A 23,513-nucleotide genomic window follows, 5' to 3' on the forward strand; every position below is an offset into this window, starting at 1 on the left:
AACAAATGACTCACAAATATTTCGCAATCTGGCACTGTGGTTTTACAGTAGATGGAGTTGTGGTGCACAATAGCAAATGAAAGTCACAGCGCCTTAAATGACAGGGAAATCAACCAATCATCGCTGGAGATGGAGTTGTTGTTTCTGGTTTTCACTTTCACAATTAGCACCGCATGAATTCTTCAAACTGTGTTCCCTTTCAGATATAGTTAGCGTATACTTAGGATTTCTGTGTAGAAAAGAGCAAGTAGAGTAAACTTACCAGGGACTAGGTAAAAAAAAAAAACTAATTTTCAAGATAAACGAATTCTGCCTGCTCATCACAAGACGGTGGGGGCATGTGATATGATCAAGTTATCTAGCTAGCTAGCCTCTGGGTGTAGCTGGCTGATCTCGACAGTGAAAACAAAGCTCCGTATTATCCGGACAGAAGCGATGTATCTACCTTGATGTACACATCGTGTTTCTCGACGTAAATTACGGGAAAAACAGTGAAGATGGTTCACGTATACAACTGCCATCCCTTCGCTTCCCAGCAAATCGTGCAAGCCGAACAGGAGCCTGGGTTAGTGTGTTGTGGCGGGGGTGTCTTGTTTGTGGAGTCCGCGGGAGGATGCAAGATCGAGGCATTTCAACTGGAAGCGGAGGGGTGTCCTCTTATCTGCCGCTTCGCCACCATGGGGACTGTGCAGAGCATCCTGCACAGCGAGATAGGTGTGTCACTTAATTCCACTTATCCTTTCTGTCTTTGCGCTGTTGTTTACTCACATTGTTTATAAACCCAGAGGCGCAGCAAACATGCCGGGGTTAGGGGTGTGAGAAGTCAATGAGTGAAACATTCTTCCTTTGTTGTTAGTTTTCTCGAAATCTAAAGGCACGACCTCGATTCGAGACAATTTCTTAAGTAGTTGAACATGTTATTACGCCGCACCCCCCTCATTTTCGTCAAAAACAACTTTTATATCGAAGGAGTGCCTTTGATTTGATGGCCTGCCCATGCGAAAAAAGATTGCAGCAGGGGCACAACTTTGGTTTTAGAAGTGGGGGGGACAGTATTATTATTTCTTGTTTTTATCCAGTTGGATAAATACTCAAAACAGCCTACCCGGCTGCTCATAAGCGTCCGCGTGGTCCTAAAGCACAACGCCGCATCATTTATTATAAAACTGGTGGGGACAAAAAGGCAATTTCAGAATGTGGGGAGGGCATGGCCTCCCTGTCCCCAGTGAAAGTTGCGCACCTCGAATGCAGTATAACTGCAGTACACTGTAATATAACTTTAGTTAGGGTGCAGTATGACTGCAGTATGCTGCAATTACTGCGTCCAAAATACCACAGTCCGATGCAGTTACTGCATTTTACTGCAGTTTCAAAACGGCAATCTTTTTTTTGTATGGGTGCAAATGCACTGTTCGGATCAAGACGACCGTTAGAACCGAGTGTTTCTACCATGAGCTTTGCTAGCCAACGTTGCCAAGACATCACCTGAAAGTTTGATCAGGGATTTCTATTGGAGAAGCAGTTTAAGCCTATTTTCATACAGTACTTTGGTAAACTGCTGAGGGAGTGCGGTGCATCAGCATGTGTGTATAGCTAGAGTTTGTAAATTCAGTCAAAGAAAAAAAAAACAGTAGTCTAATTTAGATCCCTTGTAAAAAAAAGTGTCTTACATTGAAAATTCATCCAGGCTAATTTCCCACAGAATATAAATGAATTAATTTGGAATATAATAATGAAATAACTCTCCACTCATGACGATGTTCTCATCCGTGTTCTCAATCCTCTCTCCTCTGTCATCCCTTGTCTTGCCCTCCCACCCCAGGGGACTACCTGGTGACCATCGAGGAGAAGAACAATGTCACCTACCTCCGCACCTACACCAACTGGCGCTACCAGGTGGCCGAGAAGACACGTGTGGGTGTGCGTCTGCTGGGCCACTTCCTGCGTGGCTCATCCATGCGTGGGGCTCCCAAGGAGCAGATGGAGATCATTGAGATTCCGCTGTTTGAGCGCCCACTGTGTGTAGCGTGCTGTGGGGTGACAGGGGACCTGCTGGTGGGCTGTCCTAAGAGCCTGGTGCTGTTCAGTCTCAAGAGACAGGCCCTCAACGATAAGCTCTCCATCCTGGACTTTGAGCGTTGTCTGATCCTCCACCTCCCAGGACTGTCGCCCCAACAGGTAGGGGTTGGGATTTCGGTAATCTCATCTACCAGCCAGTTCTTTCTGTGGAGCCTGTTATATTTGGTAGCATTTAGCCTGGTGAGGACGAGGTTAGGGTTTGGGAAGTTAATTCTGTAATGCAAACTTTGCATACAAAATATTATTTAATAGAGTATTTATTAACGTTGCCATCACTGCCTGCAGGTGGCGATCTGTGCGGGGTACATTGCCCTGCAGGCAGAGCTCGAAGTGCTGGTGGTCAAGCTGGAGAGACTTCCTGGCTCCGCCCCTACCCAGAAGTCAGCTGACAAGAAGTCCCAGGACCACTGTCTAGTCCCCAAGGATATGATCACTGGAGCAGAACACAACAATGAGATAGGTAACTCGATTAGCTCTACACAGTGTGTTTCATGATTAACTACTCATGGTGTGATGTGGTAATGTACAGGAACTCAAGTCCTTTTGTTCACCCGACCTAGAATACCTCACAATCAAATGCCGACGGCATTACCTCCTGAGAGAATTCTCTTCGGTTATCGTCACAGCCGTGTATATTCCCCATCAAGTCGATACTGACGGCTCTCAAGGAACTACACTGGACTTTGTGTAAATTGGAAACCGCATATCCTGAGGCTGCATTTATTGTAGCTGGGGACTTTAATAAGGCAACTCTAAAGAAAACATGACCAATGTTTTATCGACACATTTCCTGCACCACTTGTGCTTAAAAAACTCTCAACCATTACTAATCTCCCTTCCGGGACGGCTACAAGGCCCTCCCCCGCCCTCCCTTCAGCAAATCTGAAGGGAGGGCGGTGTGCCCTCTAAAAAAGCTAACTTTTAAGGTCCTTTCTCAGAACATATGAAAGCTGGTGGTTCAATATTCCAAGTTCTTCAATATTCACAGTTAAGAAGTTTTAGGTTGTAGTTATTATAGGAAATATGACGCGTCAACTATTTCTCTCTATACCATTTGTATTTCATATACCTTTGACTATTGGATGTTCTAATAGGCACTTTAGTATTGCCAGCCTAATCTCAGGAGTTGACACCCTGATGAAGACAGCTTGGCTGTCGAAACGTTGGTAATTATATTTTTGCATCTGAGCTCCTAGAGTGTGCGGCTCTCTTTTATTTTCAAGGCTTCAAGTCATAAATAGTGCTGTGGTTCAAGCATTGCTAAGGGCTGCTGGCAAACGCAGTAAAGTTTGAATGAATGCTTACGAGCCTGCTGCTGCCTACCATCGCTCAGTCAGACTGCTCTATCAAATCATAGACTTAATTATAATATAATAAACACATTGAAATACGAGCCTTTGGTCATTAATATGGTCAAATCCGGAAACGATCATTTCAAAAACAAAACGTTTATTCTTTCAGTGAAATACGGAACCGTTCCGTATTTTATCGAACGGGTGGCAACCCTAAGTCTAAATATTGCAGCTACATTCCACAACCTTCAATGTTATGTCATAATTATGTAAAATTCTGGCAAATTAGTTCGCAACGAGCCAGGCGGCCCAAACTGTTGCATATACCCTGACTCTGCGTGCAGTGAAAGCAAGAGAAGTGACACAATTTCCCTAGTTTAATATTGCATGCTAACATGAATTTCTTTTAACTAAATATGCAGTTTAAAAAATATATACTTCTGTGTATTGATTTTAAGAAAGGCATTGACGTTTATGGTTTGGTACATTCGTGCAACGATTGTGCTTTTTTTGCGAATACCTTATTTACATAAGTATTCAGACCCTTTGCTATGAGATTCAAAATAGAGCTCAGGTGCATCCTGTTTCCATTGATCATCCTTGGAATGTTTCTACAACTTGATTGGAGTCGACTTGTGGTAAATTCTATTGATTGGACATGATTTGGAAAGGCACACACCTGTCTATATAAGGTCCCACAGTTGACAGTGAATGTCAGAGCAAAAACCAAGCCATGAAGTCGAAGGAATTGTCCGGAGAGGACCGAGACAGGATTGTGTCGAGGCACAGATCTGGGAAGGGTACCAAAACATTTCTGCATTATTGAAGGTCCACAAGAACACATTGGTCTCCATTATTCGTACATTTAAGATGTTTGGAACCACCAAGACTCTTCCTAGAGCTGACCGCCCTGCCAAACTAAGCAATCGGGGGAGAAGGGCCTTGGTCAGGGAGGTGACCAAGAACCTGATGGTCACTCTGACAGAGCTCTAGATTTCCTCTGTGGAGATGGTTGTCTTTCTGGAAGCTTCTCCCATCTCTGCATCACTCCACCAATCAGGCCTTTATGGTACAGTGGCCAGACGGAAGCCACTCCTCAGTAAAAGGCACATGATAGATTGCTTGGAGTTTGCCAAAAGGCACCTAAAGACTCTCAGACCATGAGAAACAAGATTTTCTGGTCTAATAAAACCAAGATTGAACTCTTTGGCCTGAATGCCAAGCATCACATCTGGAGGAAACCTGGCACCATCCCTACGGTGGTAGAATAAGGCTGTGACATATCAAAATGTGGGAAAAGTAAAGGGGTCTGAATACAGTGTACTACAAACTGCACCGTAAATGGTGTGGTTGTGTATTCTGTCTGATTGGGTTGTGTTTATCTTGTCTTTGTATTCCCCAGAGGTGAGGAAAGAGGGTCTTGCTGGTCACCTTGATCAGGATGACTTCTTCATATTCCCTAAGCACCAGGAGCTGCTGGGGGACAGGGCTAAGGACTGTGGGGTCAAGGTCTCTCTGGAGTGGACAGGCATGGAGAGTGAGGCCAGGGGTATCCTCGCTATCACCTATATCTTATACAGGTGTGTACGTGTGGGAGCTGTTGTCGTGTTTTTTTATTTTTATTTAACTAGGCAAGTCCGTTAAGAACAAATTATTATTTACAATGACTGCCTACCCCGGCCAAACCCTGACGATGCTGGACCAATTGAGCGCTGCCTTATGGGACTTTTAATCACAGCCGGATGTGATTCAGCCTGGATTCAAACCAGGGACTGAAATGACGCCTCTTGCACTGAGATGCAGTGCCTTAGACCGTTGCGCCACTGGGAGCCCTTGTCTGTCTGTCTCTGTCTGTCTCTGTCTGTCTGTCTGTCTGTCTGTGTACGTACGTACGTACGTACTAGGGGTTGGTCTCATCCTATTGGGTCTCCCCTCCTTGCACTGAGATGCAGTGCCTTAGACCGTTGCGCCACTGGGAGCCCTTGTCTGTCTGTCTCTGTGTGTCTGTCTACGTACGTACGTACTAGGGGTTGGTCTCATCCTATTGGGTCTCCCCTCCAGACGTTTTGCTCCAGACTTCTTCCAAGGCTGCAGTGTGGAGGATACCCGCCTGCACTCCCTGCAGTTCCACCCTGTATTCACCAGTGAGTCATACCTTCCTTATGCTCTCCCTGCCTATGGAACTAACATGTACTGTAAATCCATAAGTAAGTAGGAGGCACACATATTTTAAAGTAGGACCTATTTCTACATTCCCTCCTTCACTCCTCATCCCTTTCTTTTCTATTGGTCTTCTCTCCCTGACAACCAGGTAACCAGGAAGTGTGTGCTGAGGGGGGGAGAGGGGTGGAGCCGACGTGTGTATTCTGTTTCTTCTCGCTGCCCAACACGGGCTACGTGTACAGCGTGAGGGGTGGAGTGGAGATGGTCTCAGTCTATCAGTATCCAGAGAAAGCCCAGCAGGCTGTCCTCACTGACCTCTTCCTCCACATCATCACCAAGTAAGGACAGGAGAAAGAATACGAAGTTCAGGAGACAGATATTACTGATTGATTGATTATTTGAGACTGGTCTCATCTACCTCTTCTAAACGTAATAGTACCTGTGTGTTTGGCAGGAATGCTCTCCAGTGTTTCTCAGTGAGGTGTTCTGCAGTGGCAGCCAGAGCTGAGGACCCTTACATCGATACCACCATGAAGGTGAGGATCACTCCACTGCCCTTAGCTAATGGAAGACAGATCTCTATGCATTAGACCTCCTCATTATTGATCTGAAGGACGCTTTGACTGTGTCTTCCCTACTTGTGTGTGATTGGCTGTGCCTCGGTTGGCTGTGCTCTGATTGGCCCTGCTACACAATGAGACAGGAAGCCATTAAAGTGGATAAGAGCTCCTGCAGAACTACAGATGGATGGCTGCTTGGCTCAAGATCAGTGTGTTAGATTCACAAAGATGGAGGAGCTGGAAAGGGATCAAAATGACAACCACTTACACAGTTGCAGTTTGTGTTTATACATGTGTGCGTGCCAAACAGTTACACAGTGGAAACAGAGCAGCACACTCGCATATGCGCCTAAGAAATTGATGTGTGCGAACTGAAAAAGTAAAGTGTGAGTGCATGTGCAAAGAATTGCTGCTGCAGCTATTTTCAAAGTATTTCTGACGTTTTGTATCATAGCTGGTAGCGAATCACACAAAGAACTACGAAGAGTCCCATATATCCTACAGTTTCTCGCAGCAACTGTGCCTGGGGTGCTGTGCCCGCCGTGAGTGAAGTGCTGAAAGATTCATTGTTGGAAGCGCACAGGCATAGAAGTTCATCGAATTTACCCGAAAGGCTACTAAAGTGTGACTTTGTTTCTTGACTATTTACCCTGCCCTGTGACCCATATTCAAACAAAACCATTTAAGCCACCTTCGGTTTCCAGTGTAAGACCATAACATCTGCAAGAAACGGTTGGCATGTAGCAACATTCATGTGATTATTTTAATGAATCCCAAAGATGCAAAAGTGGTAATTACAATTTCACCGACTAAACGTAAACAACCACCAGGTAATACGTCGCTTAAGTGTAACTGGCTGTTGTGTTGTGCAGGCCTGTCCTCCCATCACCATGGAGGTGTGTGCTTTGCGGATCCAGCTGTTCATTGGTCTAAAGGCTCTGTGTCACGATCGCCACCACATCGTCCTGCTAACCGCTGCAGACGTGGAGACCAGGGAGGACCCAGAGAGGGCAGCTCGCAGGAACCTGTAGGTCACACACACACACACAGTCAGAGACTGTTGTCATAGCTAGAGCTGCACTTGATTAGAAAGGAAATATACCTGTGCAATTGACTCAAACCAAACTAAATACTTCTTCAAAATCTGACCAATTCAAATTATGAGAATGTTATAGATCTATGGTAAGACATCTGATCTAGGGCTGGCCGATATCATATTTTAAGGTAAACCGGTATACATTTTTTCAATACCATCTAAAAAAAAGTAACGTCCTCTAACTGTCAACTGCGTTTATTTTCAGCAAGCTTAATATGTGTAAATATTTGTATGAACATAACAAGATTCTACAACTGAGACATGAACTGAACAAGTTCCACAGACATGCGACTAACAGAAATGGAATAATGTGTCCCTGAATAAAGGGGGGGGGGTCAAAAGTAACAGTCAGTATCTGGTGTGGCCACCAGCTGCTTTAAGTACTGCAGTGCATCTCCTCCTGATGGACTGCACCAGATTTGTCAGTTCTTGCTGTGAGATGTTTCCCCAGTCTTCCACCAAGGCACCTGCAAGTTCCCGGACATTTCTAGGGGAATGGCCCTAGCCCTCACCCGCCGATCCAACAGGTCCCAGACGTGCTCAATGGGATTGAGATGCGGGCTCTTCGCTGTCCATTGCAGAACACTGACATTCCTGTCTTGCAGGAAATCACGCACAGAACGAGCAGTATGGCTGGTGGCATTGTCATGCTGGATGGTCATGTCAGGATGAGACTGCAAGAAGGGTACCACATGAGAGAGGAGGATGTCTTCCCTGTAATGCACAGCGTTGAGATTGCCTGCAATCAGAAAAAGCTCAGTTTGATGATGCTGTGACACATCGCCCCAGACCATGACGAATGATCGCGCTCCAGAGTACAGGCCTCGGTGTAACGCTCATTCCCTCGACGATAAACATGAATCCGACCATCACCACTGGTGAGACAAAAACGCGACTCGTCAGTGAAGAGCACTTTTTGCCAGTCCTGTCTGGTTCAGCGACGGTGGGTTAGTGCCCATAGGCAACGTTGTTGCCAGTGATGTCTGGTGAGAACCTGCCTTACAACAGGCCTACAAGCCCTTAGTCCAGCCTCTCTCAGCCTATTGCGGTCAGTCTGAGCACTGATGGAGGGATTGTGCGTTCCTGGTGTAACTCAGGTAGTTGTTGTTGCCATCCTGTACCTGTCCCACAGGTGTGATGTTCGGATGTACCGATCCTGTTCAGGTGTTTTACACGTGGTCTGCCACTGCGAGGTCAATCAGCTGTCCATCCTGTCTCCCTGTAGCTGTCTTAGGCGTCTCACAGTACGGACATTGCAATTTATTGCCCTGGCCACATCTGTAGTCCTCATGCCTCCTTGCAGCATGCCTAAGGCACGTTCACGCAGATGAGCAGGGACCTTGGGCATCTTTCTTTTGGTGTTTTTCAGATTCAGTAGAAAGGCCTCTTTAGTGTCCAAATTTTTCATAACTGTGACCTTAATTGCCTACCGTCTGTAAGTTGTTAGTGTCTTAACGACCGTTCCACAGGTGCATGTTCATTAATTGTTTATTGAACAAGCATGGGAAACAGTGTTTAAACTCTTTACAAAAGATCTGTGAAGTTATTTAGATTTTTACGAATGACATTTAAAAGACAGGGTCCTGAAAAGGGGACATTTTCTTTTTTTGCTGAGTTTATAATGGTATTTTGATACAGATAAATTAATTTAAAGTTACTTCACTGTCAGTTTTGACCTAGTTTGGTTGAGTATAAAACAATCCGTATGTAGAAAGCCTGTTAAAACCACTTAGAATTCATTTGTTGCCTTCCCAGGTGTCGTGCACTTTTCATAATACAAATTTAGAGGTTATATTATTCAGAAATATGAAATACTGTCAAAAATGTAAAAATATTGTGACATATTTTGGCCAAATCACCCAGACAAAATCTGATCATACCCATATAACAGCTTTCTGTGTAGTACAATTACAGAAACATTGTCACTACACACACCCATCATTTATGAAGCACTGAAACTACACTCTATTTCCTCACATTGGTATTCAAAAGAATGCATTGTAAGGATATGCAGAACCAGTCAAAAGTTTGGACACACCTACTCATCCCGGGGTTTTTCTTTATTTTTGCTATTTTCTACATTGTAGAATAATAGTGAAGACATCAAAAATGATGAAATAACACATATGGCATCATGTCGTAACCAAAAAATATATTTGAGATTCAAAGTAGCCACCGTTTGCCTAGATGACAGCTTTGCACACTCTTGGCATTCTCTCAACCAGCTTCATTAGGTAGTCACCTGGAATGCATTTCAGTTAACAGGTTTTGTTAAAAGTAAATTGTGGAATTTCATTTAAGCCAGTCAGTTGTGTTGTTACATGGTAGGGGTGGTATACAGACGATAGCCCTGTTTGGTAAAAGGCCACGTCCATATTATGGCAAGAACAGCTCAAATAAGTAAAGAGAAATTACAGTCCATCATTACTTTAAGACATAAAGGTCAGTCAATGCCTAGCGGGACACCTGTCGACAACTTCCGGTGAAATTGGAGGTAGCACAATTCAAATAAATAATCATAAAAATTATGGATATTAAACATTTAGGTACATACAAGTGTCTCATATCGGTTAAAAGCTTAAATTCTTATTCATCTAACTGCATTGTCAGATTTACAATATGCTTTACAGCGATAGCATGCCCTGCGATTGTTTGAGGACAGCGCCCCATATCAACATTTTTCCACCGGCACAGGCTTCATAAAATCACAAATAGTGAAATGCAGAAATGTTTTGGTACCCTTCCCCAGATCTGTGCCTCGACACAAATCTGTCTCAGAGCTTTACGGCCAATTCCTTCTACCTCATGGCTTGGTTTTTGCACATGCACTGTGGGACCTTCTACAGACAGGGGTGTCCCTTTTCATGTCCAATCAATATAATTTACCACAGCTGGACTCCAATCAAGTTGTAGAAACATCTCAAGGATGATCAATGGAAACAGGATGCACCTGAGCTCAATTTCGAGTCTCGTAGCAAAGGTTCTGAAAACCTATGTAAATAAGTTATTTCAATTTTTTATTTTTAATACATTTGCAAACATTTCTAAAAACCTGTTTCGCTTTGTCATAATGGGGTATTGTGTGTAGATTGGTGAGTATTTTTTTGTCATCAATTTTAGAGTAAGACTAACAATTCAAAATATCTTCTGAATGCACAGTATGCATAAGCTCTAATATGCATGTGGGTGTTTTGATTTAATAATCCCCTTAGAAGATGCTGTACATTTTGTTGTTAGGCTTTGAAACAACGTCAACAATGACCGTGTTTTCCACTCAGTTTCAACCTGTTGTTGAACTTCTTTCTACAGATTGATCATCACAGTAAGATGAGCACAATACTATTTGGATGGTAAATGTTTCATGTGATTGTTGATTGCATTGATGTCAGCTTGGTTAGAGGGACAATAGAGCGCTGAGTACCAGGCCATTGGCGACCTGATGGTTGTTAGTGAGTTGGGTACTGTCAACGCATGTCCAGAGTGCGTAAGAGTAGATTACCGTGACTCAACGGTCACATGGGATTTTACTGCAGTCCTGACTCATGACCTCCGGAGTGGCGGTAATAGGGTCTCCTCAACAGCACAAATCATACCCATAACATGATGCAGCAAATTAATAACTTCACAATGCTCAAAGGGATATTCAATGTCTGATTGTTTTTATTTTTACCCATTTACCAATTGGTGACCTTTTTCGAGGCATTGGAAAACCTCTCTGATCTTTGTGGTTGAATCTGTGTTTGAAATTCACTGCTCGACTGAGGAACCTTACAGATAATTGTGTGCAGGGGTGCAACTTTGGTTTTAGAAGTGGGGGGGGACATAATATAATTGGTTATTTATATATATTAGTACAAGTTAAAAGTTGGGACACACCTCAGTGTAGGTTTTTCTTTATTTTTACATTGTAGAATAATAGTGAAGACATCAAAACTATGAAATAACACATGGAATCAGGTAGTAAACAAAAAAAGTGTTCAACAAACAAAAAATAAAGAAAAACCCTGAGTAGGTGTTCTAAAACTTTTGATCTGTATATTTTCAAATAACTGCCCTTTTTCTATCCACAAATTGGGCGAACAAATTGGTCTAAAAGAAATCTGTGCGGCCCTCTGTTGAATTTTGAAATCCTGATGTGGCCCTCAAGCCCAAAACTTTGCCCACCCCTGCTCTAGAGTCAGGCGCAGTAGGATTATTAAACGTTAATGTTCACTGTACATGATGTACATGAAGTTCCATGTACAGTGCCTTCAGAAAGTATTTCAAACCCTTTACTTTTGTTGTGTTACAGCCTGAATTAAAAATGGATAAAATGTTGATTTTGTTTCACTGGCCTACAAACAATAACCCATCATGTCAAAGTAGAATTCTGTTTTTAGACATTTTTACTAATTCATAAAAAAATGAATGATGTCTTGAGTCAATAAGTATTCAACCCATTTGTTATGGCAACCCTAAATAAGTTCAGGAGGAAAAATGTGCTTCACACGTCACATAATAAATTGCAAGAACTCACTCACTGTGTGCAGTAATCGTGTTTAACATAATTTCTGAATGACTACCTCATATCTGTACCCCACACATACAATCGGGCGCAAATTTCATTTTTGGCCCGTACCAGTCAAAAGTTAGGATACACCTACTCGTTCAAGGGTTTTTCTTTTATTTTTACTATTTTCTACATTGTAGAATAATGATGAAGACATCAAAACTATGTTCTAAAACTTTTGACCTGTAGTGTAGGTCCATTAGAATTTCTACATGCTTTCTATCTAGTTCTAAAAGTTCAAGTTTGCCCTGGAATGTCCCGCACGCTGTGGTTTATCCACCCCTGCTCTAGAGAGCATGAAGGATCCAGAGGTCGGAAGAAACAACTATATCTGATATTTTCATGAGAACTTATTTCTCAACTTTTATTTATGTGATCAAGTCATGTGCAACAGGCACCGCATGAACACTAGAATTAAGAAGTGAGGCCAGGCATTCACAGAAGCGAAGTAAGGCAACAGTAAGGAAATTCCTATTCTCCACCAAGCTGACCCTTACTCCAAATCACACACAGGGGGCCTTCATATCATATGAGAGTGCTTGGCACTGTAGCCGTAAGCTACTTAGGAAGGAGAAGTAGAGGGAGTGTTTAACTGGCTAATAGGGTCCGGTCCGTCATTAGCTGTAGCTGCTAGAGGCTATACAGGACTAATAGCAGATAGAACATACACACACAATGGGTTCAGCACATGGTCTGTAGGCCTTGTGCGTTAACTTGTGGAGTCATGAAGAAAAACATGCAACATGTTTGATTCACATCAACTCTAGAAACACTGCCCTCAATAACTCCCACTGGTGATTGTTTTGGATTTGTTGGTAGTCATGCTCGCTAGTTCCTTAAACGAACCTCTCAGTTAAACTGGAACTGAAACTAAATGTTTGGTGGTCTTTTACCGAATAGGTTTGTGCCATTCATGTGAACTCAAATTGAGCTAAGAGTTAGCGTTCTGCATGGTCCACACCAGGAGTTTACTGTAACCTCTTGTGTTTAATGTTATTGGAGCTGAGCTGTAGTTTCTGACCTAGAAGCTATAATATCAGCCATCTGTGGCCCAGAATGACCGGTGTTACAGAAGTGACTGGCGTTATGGAGATGAGCTGACTGTACTTCTTGCTTCCCTGACCTCTGATCCCAGGAACAGGAAGTCATCCTCCACCAAGCCCCGGGATCCCATTGAGATGAGTCGCGGCTGGAATCTATACGTGGTCAACACCGTCCCCCCACTCCAACTCTACAATGAGATGGTACAGCACCTCAACACCAGAACAACATGTCAACCAAAGCCTTAATGTTTACGAGACATTACTCATTTTTACCATTCATTTTTCTTTGGCTCTGTTGTGCTGAATGATGTGTTTATGCTGTTTAACCTTGCATTCAACAATTAACCTTTTCTCTGGGCTAGGTGGAGTATAGTAAGAAGTATGAGGAGACCAACCCTCTGTCTCAGAGCTGTCTGCACCTGCTCAGTGAGGCCCACCTCCTCCTGAGAGCCACGCTCCTGGACCCCCGGGTGGGAAATCCAGTGGAGCAGCCTCAGAGCAGTGACCAGAACCTAGCCCAGTCCCTGGGATATACAACAACAGACAAAATAGGCAGCACCACTGACAGAACAATAGACAGACAGGAGCTACAGCAGGCCTTCCAGGAGAGCTGTGCACATTTAGGAGACTGCTTCAGTAGGTCAGTTGGTTCGGGGTCACATTAAAATCAAGGTAGATTGATATGTTATTTATTTATTTATTGATACAGTATGTTAGTTGATTAATATGCTAGTTTATTGAATAATATGTTAGCTAATTGATTGATTGATTTTGTTGTTTTGTTTTTGGACTGGTTTGCCCATTTGTCAACAACTATTTTTCAAATATGTTACTGGACACTTAATGTGAAGTGTGACTGTCTCTTCCACATACAGTGGGGCAAAAAAGTACTTATGGCCACCAATTGTGCAAGTTCTCCCACTTAAAAAGATGAGAGAGGCCTGTAATTTTCATCATAGGTACACTATGACAGACAAAATTAGAAAAAAAATCCAGAAAATCACATTGTAGGATTTTTTTATGAATGTATTTGCAAATTATGGTGGAAAATAAGTATTTGGTCAATAACAAAAGTTTATCTCAATACTTTGTTATATACCCTTTGTTGGCAATGACCGAGGTCAAACGTTTTCTGTAAGTCTTCACAAGGTTTTCACACACTGTTGCTGGTATTTTGGCCCATTCCTCCATGCAGATCTCCTCTAGAGCAGTGATGTTTTGGGGCTGTTGCTGGGCAACACAGACTTTCAACTCCCTCCAAAGATTTTCTATGGGGTTGAGATCTGGAGACTGGCTAGGCCACTCCAGGACCTTGAAATGCTTCTTACGAAGCCACTCCTTCGTTGCCCGGGCGGTGTGTTTGGGATCATTGTCATGCTGAAAGACCCAGCCACGTTTCATCTTCAATGCCCTTGCTGATGGAAGGAGGTTTTTACTCAAAATCTCACGATACATGGCCCCATTCATTCTTTCCTTTACACGGATCAGTCATCCTGGTCCCTTTGCAGAAAAACAGCCCCAAAGCATGATGTTTCCACCCCCATGCTTCACAGCAGGTATGGTGTTCTTTGGATGCAACTCAGCATTCTTTGTCCTCCATACACAACGAGTTGAGTTTTTACCAAAAAGTTATATTTTGGTTTCATCTGACCATATGACATTCTCCCAATCTTCTTCTGGATCATCCAAATGCTCTCTAGCAAACTTCAGACGGGCCTGGACATGTACTGGCTTAAGCAGGGGGACACGTCTGGCACTGCAGGATTTGAGTCCCTGGCGGCGTAGTGTGTTACTGATGGTAGGCTTTGTTACTTTGGTCCCAGCTCTCTGCAGGTCATTCACTAGGTCCCCCCATGTGGTTCTGGGATTTTTGCTCACTGTTCTTGTGATCATTTAGACCCCACGGGGTGAGATCTTGCGTGGAGCCCCAGATCGAAGGAGATTATCAGTGGTCTTGTATGTCTTCCATTTCCTAATAATTGCTCCCACAGTTGATTTCTTCAAACCAAGCTGCTTACCTATTGCAGATTCAGTCTTCCCAGCCTGGTGCAGGTCTACAATTTTGTTTCTGGTGTCCTTTGACAGCTCTTTGATCTTGGCCATAGTGGAGTTTGGAGTGTGACTGTTTGAGGTTGTGAACAGGTGTCTTTTATACTGATAACAAGTTCAAACAGGTGCCATTAATACAGGTAACGAGTGGAGGACAGAGGAGCCTCTTAAAGAAGAAGTTACAGGTCTGTGAGAGCCAGAACTCTTGCTTGTTTGTAGGTGACCAAATATTTATTTTCCACCATAATTTGCAAATAAATTCATAAAAAATCCTACAATGTGATTTTCTGGATTTTTTTTCTCATTTTGTCTGTCATAGTTGAAGTGTACCTATGATGAAAATGGGCCTCTCTCATCTTTTTAAGTGGGAGAACTTGCACAATTGGTGGCTGACTAAATACTTTTTTGCCCAACTGTATGTGTAGGTTTGATAAGCGTGACTGCCACCTGGCCCTGCCCTACTATAAGATGTCAGGCCTGTCTGTGACAGAGGTGATCTCCAGGAACAGGTGTCTGTCCAGCAGCCCCTGTGGCTATGGGAAGGGGTTCCTCTTCTTCCTCAAACACTCACTCTATGAGGAGACCATGGAGGAGCTCACTGAGGTAGCTACACCAGTCCTTGGAGACCTCCAGCCATTCCACATTTTTGTTAAATTCCAACACAAGCACATCTGATTCAATAGTGTTGAATGTTGCTAGTCAAGGGTTCTTGCCTGTGTGTGTAATGTAGGAGACAGCCAACAAGGTGCTGGATATCTTCGGTGTGGCTGAGCCGTCTCAGCTCCCCCATGTTATAGCCAGCCCCTCCATGGTCAGAGCCAGCCCTGACAGTGGCCTGGCCCACCTAGAGCGCCTGGAGTCCATCGGAGCCCCCTCTGTACCCCTCACTCTCTCCAAGGCTGCCCTGGCCCTCCGCATGGGAGACCTGCAGCTCTACAGACAACACATGGACAGACACACAGAGGTTCGTGTGTGTTGACTGTGTGTGTCTATTGAAATGTAGATTATATTGTACTGTGATGTTTCACTGTGGATCCAAATAAAGTGGTTTAGTATGTAGATGTGGTATACGTACTACTGCGTATTTCCATGATGTGTGTAATTTAAAGGCGCAATAGGCAGAAATCGCTCCGCCATTTCCTGGGTGCTGAAATTCTAATAGTTGAAATCAAATTTTATTTGTCACATGCGCCGAATACAACAGGTATAGAACATATAAATCAAATCAAATTTTATTTGTCACAAACACATGGTTAGCAGATGTTAATGCGAGTGTAGCGAAATGCTTGTGCTTTTAGTTCCGACAATGCAGTAATAACCAACAAGTAATCTAACTAACAATTCCAAAACTACTGTCTTATACACAGTGTAAGGGGAGAAAGAATATATGAATGAGTGATGGTACAGAGCAGCATAGGCAAGATACAGTAGATGGTATCGAGTACAGTATATACATATGAGATGAGTATGTAAACAAAGTGGCATAGTTAAAGTGGCTAGTGATACATGTATTACATAAGGATACAGTCGATGATAGAGTACAGTATATACGTATGCATATGAGATGAATAATGTAGGGTAAGTAACATTATATAAGGTAGCATTGTTTAAAGTGGCTAGTGATATATTTACATCATTTCCCATCAATTCCCATTATTAAAGTGGCTGGAGTTGAGTCAGTGTCAGTGTGTTGGCAGCAGCCACTCAATGTTAGTGGTGGCTGTTTAACAGTCTGATGGCCTTGAGATAGAAGCTGTTTTTCAGTCTCTCGGTCCCAGCTTTGATGCACCTGTACTGACCTCGCCTTCTGGATGATAGCGGGGTGAACAGGCAGTGGCTCGGGTGGTTGATGTCCTTGATGATCTTTATGGCCTTCCTGTGACATCGGGTGGTGTAGGTGTCCTGGAGGGCAGGTAGTTTGCCCCCGGTGATGCGTTGTGCAGTGTGGTTGAGATTGCATCGTCTGTGGACCTATTTGGGCGGTAAGCAAATTGGAGTGGGTCTAGGGTGTCAGGTAGGGTGGAGGTGATATGGTCCTTGACTAGTCTCTCAAAGCACTTCATGATGACGGAAGTGAGTGCTACGGGGCGGTAGTCGTTTAGCTCAGTTACCTTAGCTTTCTTGGGAACAGGAACAATGGTGGCCCTCTTGAAGCATGTGGGAACAGCAGACTGGTATAGGGATTGATTGAATATGTCCGTAAACACACCGGCCAGCTGGTCTGCGCATGCTCTGAGGGCGCGGCTGGGGATGCCGTCTGGGCCTGCAGCCTTGCGAGGGTTAACACGTTTAAATGTCTTACTCACCTCGGGTGCAGTGAAGGAGAGACCGCATGTTTTCGTTGCAGGCCGTGTCAGTGGCACTGTATTATCCTCAAAGCGGGCAAAAAAGTTATTTAGTCTGCCTGGGAGCAAGACATCCTGGTCCGTTACTCGGCTGGATTTCTTCCTGTAGTCCGTGATTGACTGTAGACCCTGCCACATGCCTCTTGTGTCTGAGCCGTTGAATTGAGATTCTACTTTGTCTCTGTACTGACGCTTAGCTTGTTTGATAGCCTTGCGGAGGGAATAGCTGCACTGTTTGTATTCGGTCATGTTACCAGACACCTTGCCCTGATTAAAAGCAGTGGTTTGCGCTTTCAGTTTCACGCGAATGCTGCCATCAATCCACGGTTTCTGGTTAGGGAATGTTTTAATCGTTGCTATGGGAACGACATCTTCAACGCACGTTCTAATGAACTCGCACACCGAATCAGCGTATTCGTCAATATTGTTATCTGACGCAATACGAAACATATCCCAGTCCACGTGATGGAAGCAGTCTTGGAGTGTGGAGTCAGCTTGGTCGGACCAGCGTTGGACAGACCTCAGCGTGGGAGCCTCTTGTTTTAGTTTCTGTCTGTAGGCAGGGATCAACAAAATGGAGTCGTGGTCAGCTTTTCCGAAAGGGGGGCGGGGCAGGGACTTATATGCGTCGCGGAAGTTAGAGTAACAATGATCCAAGGTCTTTCCACCCCTGGTTGCGCAATCGATATGCTGATAAAATTTAGGGAGTCTTGTTTTCAGATTAGCCTTGTTAAAATCCCCAGCTACAATGAATGCAGCCTCCGGATAAATGGTTTCCAGTTTGCAAAGAGTTAAATAAAGTTTGTTCAGAGCCATCGATGTGTCTGCTTGGGGGGATATATACGGCTGTGATTATAATCGAAGATAATTCTCTTGGTAGATAATGCGGTCTACATTTGATTGTGAGGAATTCTAAATCAGGTGAACAGAAGGATTTGAGTTCCTGTATGTTTCTTTCATCACACCATGTCACGTTAGCCATAAGGCATACGCCCCCGCCCCTCTTCTTACCAGAAAGATGTTTGTTTCTGTCGGCGCGATGCCTGGAGAAACCCGTTGGCTGCACCGCCTCGGATAGCGTCTCTCCAGTGAGCCATGTTTCCGTGAAGCAAAGAACGTTACAGTCTCTTATGTCCCTCTGGAATGCTACCCTTGCTCGGATTTCATCAACCTTGTTGTCAAGAGACTGGACATTGGCAAGAAGAATGCTAGGGAGTGGTGCACGGTGTGCCCGTCTCCGGAGTCTGACTAGAAGACCGCCTCGTTTCCCTCTTTTTCGGAGTCGTTTTTTTGGGTCGCTGCATGGGATCCACTCCGTTGTCCTGTTTGTAAGGCAGAACACAGGATCCGCGTCGCGAAAAACATATTCTTGGTCGTACTGATGGTGAGTTGACGCTGATCTTATATTCAGTAGTTCTTCTCGACTGTATGTAATGAAACCTAAGATGACCTGGGGTACTAATGTAAGAAATAACACGTAAAAAAACAAAAAACTGCATAGTTTCCTAGGAACGCGAAGCGAGGCGGCCATCTCTGTCGGCGCCGGAAGTGAATTTATAGTATATAGTAGACCTTACAGTGAAATGCTTACTTACAAGCCATTAACCAACAATGCAGTTTAAAGAAAACAGGGGGAAAAAAGATCAGATAAGAATAACAAATAATGAAAGAGCAGCAGTACATAACAATAGTGGGGCTATATACAGGGGGTACCAGTACAGAGTCAATGTCAATGTGTGGTGGCACCAGTATTGAGGTTATATGTACATGTAGGTAGAGTTATTAAAGTGTCTATGCATAGATAATAACAGAGTATCAACAGTGTAGAAGAGGGGGGGAGCAATGCAAATAGTGTGGGTAGCCATTTGATTAGCTGTTCAGGAGTCTTATGGCTTGGGGCCTTCCTCTCACACTGGTATAGATGTCCTGGATGGCAGGAAGCTTGGCCCTGGTGATGTACTGGGACGTATGCACTACCCTCTGTAGTGCCTTGTGGTCGGAGGCAGAGCAGTTTCCTTAGATATCGTGCACCAGCTGTCTTCACATATATGCATAGGCCCCTGCCCCTTGTCTTACCAGAGGCTGCTGTTCTGTCCTGCCAATGGAGTGGATAACCCGACAGCTGTATGTTCTTAATGTCGTCGTTCAGCCACAACTCAGTGAAACATAAGAAATAACAATTTTTAATGTCCCGTTGGTAGGATATACATGCTTTCCGATCGTCCCATTTATTTTCCAGCGATTGAACAATAGCTAGCAGGACGGAAGGCAAGGGCAGATTAGCCACTCGTCGCCTGATTCTCAGGCACCCTGATCTTTTTCCACAAAATATAAGTAGTCCTTCTCCAGTGAATCACGGGGATCTGGGCGTGGTCGGGTGTCTGTAGTAGTATATCCCTCCCGTCCGACTCATTGAAGGGCTCCTCATCCAGTTTGAGGTGAGCAATCGCAGTTCTGATGTCCAGAAGCTCTTTTCGGTCATAAGACACAGTAGCAGCAACATTATGTACAAAACAAGTTACGAACAATGTGAAAAAAAAACAGCGTGGTTGGTTAAGAGCCGATAAGACAGCAAGCCCTCCCCTCCGGCGACATTGTAAGTTCGCCTAATTCCATTTATGTGACAAAACCAGCAGTCATTGTGTAGAGAATCATTGTACCATCTAAACCACTGTGAAATATCTTTTCCATAATCAAAAAAAGTAAAAGATGCAAAAAAAATAACTTAAGAACGGGAAGCATAGAAATAGCACACACAAAACAGATCTACCACTTCTTAAACTTGCTTTCAATGAGAAGGGCAGATCTATTACTCACATTTCTATGTACATTTGGTCGGGTTGCCTACACAGTTACATATTGTAGCTTTAACTGTCTATGTACTATATACCTACTCAGATGCTGCAGGTATATGGGTTCATCGAGGAGCACAAACTGCTGCTGCATGGCAGAGGGCACACGGTGGTGCCCACCCTCCTGGCACGCCACCTCAGGGACAGCCAGGAAGGTCTGCTGGTAGCAGCCATGGTTGCGCTACACGAGAATAACAAGGTCAAACTGGACGAGGCTGACCTCTTCTTCCAGGTTAGGGTTACAGTGTTTGTGTGTAAGTCATTCCTATAGGATTTCTGTAGGATTTCCTGCAGGATTTGATCCCAAGTATGATCTTTAAAATGTTCATGTGTCATTGTGAATGTATTGAAATGTGTATGTGTGTGTCCTGTAGAAGCTTTGTGGGAACCTGTCAGGGCCCCAGGGAGGCCCTCAGCTGCTGGTGGACTTTTGGGAGGCCCTGCTGATGGCCTCATTACAGGAAGCTGTCATCCAGGAGCTGCTGTTCCGCCTCACCTCTGTCTACATTGACCGCGTCACGCGCCGAGACAGCCACGGCATGAAACCACTCAAGACCGCAGACGACCTGGTTTGTTTCTGTCTCTGTAGTTTGTTGTGTTCTTGTCACTATGGCATGATGTTCCCCAGGGTTATAGCCTAGCTAGGAGGTAGTAGAGAGGTAGTCCTACAGTAAGACTGTCTATATATCTGTTGTGTAGATCAGGGGTTTTCAAACCTCTCCTCAGGAGACCCCCAGATGTTTTAACTATTTCGCAGCCAGCATACCTGATTCAAATTGTCAACTAACCATCAAGCCATTTTATAGGTGCATCAGGTGGGCTAGTTCAGGACCACAACAACATTGTTTCTGTGTTGTAGATCAACTCATGTTCTCACTATGGTGTGCCATATCCCTGGGTCAGCATCCTGACTCCAGCTCACTTCAGTATCATTCAAGATCACCAGGAGGACCTCCAGAAACTACAGGTCAATCTCTCTACATTGTCTATCAATTAACCAACCAATCAACATGTAAAATAAAGCTTTGTTAAGCCTTACTTGTAAATTCACCAATATGGTGAACAAACAATAAACCCTCAATGTCCACTCCTCCCCAGTCCCTGCTGTGCGGTCCCACCCTGGATGTGTCGTCCATCCTGCCCCTGTTGGAGCAGCTGCCAGACGGGGACAACGCGGGGCTAAGTGTGCACTTGCTCTGTGCCACCAAGCTGGACCGCCACGAGAGCTCCATCGAGAGGCTTCTAGACCGATGTCCTCAGGCAATCATCCCCTATGCTAACCACGAGCTGCAGAATAACAAAATGGTGGGTACTGCTATGTAACTCACCCTACTGTGAAACGCACTGCCCCAACTCCTCTGACCCTACCCAACCTTAAATCCTCATAACCCCTTACCTTAATCCTAAAGTCTGAACTCTAACATTTGTATTATATTCATGTGATTTTGTTCAGACTCTGTGGTGGCAGAAACTGTTTCCTGAGCTGTGTGAGAGAACCAGAGCAGCAGGGGGAGAGAACACCATCTTACTGTCTGCACTCAAAGGTACACTTAGACTAGCCTGTGATTCAAGCATAGGGTTTAACTCCATAATGTCACCTCTTTTGCTGTAGTTAAAATGGGAAATCTGCAGTTTTGGTAAACAGCTGAGGGATGGGGCTGGAGAAATGTAACCAGTCCTAAATTAATAGACAGTGTTATGGATGCAATAATTGCCCATCCATGATATCAAAATTATAGTTTTAACTATGTTTTGAGGCTATAGAGTTTTTGTTTACAATTACATTGTTTACAATTACATTGTTTACAATTACATTGTTTACACACAGTGGACTAAAACAAGCGTATATTTTTGGTTTCTGATGGGGTACGACAGTTGAACTAAGATCATGAGGCATGTATAAGTTCTATTCCTCAAGAATCAAAATCGGTATATTATTAATAAAAAATATGTATGCAGAACTCGCCCCTTTAATATTCAGAGAGTTTGGGCCGCAACATCTGTATTTTCCCCGACAACAGAAACGCTGGTGGTGGTTGCCATGGAGCTGAATCCACTGGAGTTTCTGGACCTGTTGCCTGATGACGGGACGGCACACTTCTTCCTGCCTCACCTGCTGGAGTGCAGCCAGAGAAATCTCATGACGTAAGGACCGTGTGGACCGAACAGATATACAGTAGCTCTTAAAAAAATAAAATAAAAAAACATTCCATGGTCCACCCAATTTCTAGGACAGCTTTTGAATAAGTAGAACAAGTGTCCATTAAGCAAACATTCCAAATGGTATGCTGGTTTGAATGGGAATTTCCCTAACGATTCTAATGCAATATAGAGGGTCCTAAACCTGGACCGTACTGGACAATCAACCACTTAGTGTGGAGTGAGCCTCTCAAAACACTACCTACTACTGTAGAGCCTAATGAAAACGGCCCACATACCAAAACCAACCATGTTTGTAGTCATTAGTTAAATGAGGTGCAGAGACACTGATTTTACAACCTCACTTTGTCTTTCTGTTCCCAAGTACTGATGCCGTGTTCCTAGTCATACCCTGCAGTGGTACTAGTCCTCTATGTAGACTCCCCTGATACACTGCGAGACCTTTTCTTTACGACAGAGTATTATGAACTTGATGTTAAGTTACACACTGGACTGTTCTGGCTTTTCTTCTGTTTATTGGGTGAAGAGAAAAAGGTGGTTCAATAACATGGAATGAAGGAAGCTATGACCTCACTGTATAATCGTGATGTTTTGCTTGCGACATTAATAAATGCTCTAAAAAAATATTTAATTTGCATTCTTCTCCTTTCTCCAAGTGTATATATGCCAATGTTGAACAAACAAAAGGATGTTATATTTTCAAAACTCATTTCGGAGCATTGACATTAGACAAGCATCAACATTTTAGTAATTTAGCAGACGTTCTTATCCAGAGCGACTTAATGCATTCATCTTCTAGGTGGGACAAAGACACTTTTCCTCAAAGTATCTATCAGCAAAGTCAGAGCTAGGGGGATGTCTTTAAAGAGGATACGGTTTCAGGTGTTTTTGGAAGGGTGGGGGTGCTTGTGTTGGGGTGTAGTGGACGCAAGCTTTGACGGTCATCTAGGGTCACGCCAAGATTCTTTGCACTCCAGGAGGGCGATATTGGAGTTGTCAACAGTGATGGAGAGACACACCAAAAGTGAGTGTATGTGGTGCACACGTCACCTGTTAGGAGTGGCCTGCCAGGTAGGACACAATCCAAGAGTTGGCGGAGCCTGAGACACCCAGCCCTGAGAGGGTGGAGAGGATCTGATAGTTCACTGTGTTGAAGGGAGCGGCTAGATCTAAAAGGATGAGAACAAAGGAGAGAGAGTGAGCTTTGGCAGTGCGAAGAGTCTCTGTGACACAGAAGAGTAGTCTTGAAGCCTGACTGGTTAAGGTCAAGAGATGGTTCTGAGAGAGATGACGAGAGAGTTGAGCAGAGACCGCACGCTCAAGTG

At 44.0% G+C, this 23,513-nt stretch overlaps 1 protein-coding gene across 2 annotated transcripts; it reads left to right on the forward strand.

Moving 5' to 3' along the window:
- The first annotated feature begins 77 nt into the window (after positions 1-77).
- On the forward strand, positions 78-22,814 carry LOC110521849 (Hermansky-Pudlak syndrome 3 protein). Of its 2 annotated transcripts, XM_021599777.2 has the most exons (18): positions 78-714; positions 1,823-2,178; positions 2,365-2,539; positions 4,774-4,951; positions 5,433-5,515; positions 5,683-5,872; positions 5,989-6,070; positions 6,967-7,121; positions 12,875-12,983; positions 13,145-13,422; positions 15,257-15,434; positions 15,562-15,795; positions 20,075-20,260; positions 20,403-20,597; positions 20,888-20,995; positions 21,127-21,333; positions 21,482-21,572; positions 22,050-22,814. In XM_021599777.2, exons 1-18 carry the CDS (start codon positions 498-500, stop codon positions 22,175-22,177), a joined length of 3,150 nt encoding a protein of 1,049 aa, XP_021455452.2. In that variant the 5' UTR covers positions 78-497; the 3' UTR covers positions 22,178-22,814. The 2 variants fall into 2 exon arrangements, with proteins under 2 accessions (XP_021455452.2, XP_036824728.1); XM_036968833.1 differs by lacking the exons at positions 4,774-4,951; positions 5,433-5,515.
- The last annotated feature ends 699 nt before the right edge of the window (positions 22,815-23,513 follow it).

The sequence above is a fragment of the Oncorhynchus mykiss genome, chromosome 30 (genome assembly GCF_013265735.2).
Source record: "Oncorhynchus mykiss isolate Arlee chromosome 30, USDA_OmykA_1.1, whole genome shotgun sequence".
NCBI classification, from domain to species: domain Eukaryota; kingdom Metazoa; phylum Chordata; class Actinopteri; order Salmoniformes; family Salmonidae; genus Oncorhynchus; species Oncorhynchus mykiss.

Excerpts from the sequence above, each read along its gene's own strand:
- LOC110521849 (XM_021599777.2), top strand. The coding sequence starts at position 498 with ATGGTTCACGTATACAACTGCCATCCCTTCGCTTCCCAGCAAATCGTG. Across the intron at positions 13,423-15,256 it reads TTAGGAGACTGCTTCAGTAG|GTTTGATAAGCGTGACTGCC; the intron begins GTCAGTTGGTTC and ends CTGTATGTGTAG. Across the intron at positions 15,796-20,074 it reads ACATGGACAGACACACAGAG|ATGCTGCAGGTATATGGGTT; the intron begins GTTCGTGTGTGT and ends ATACCTACTCAG.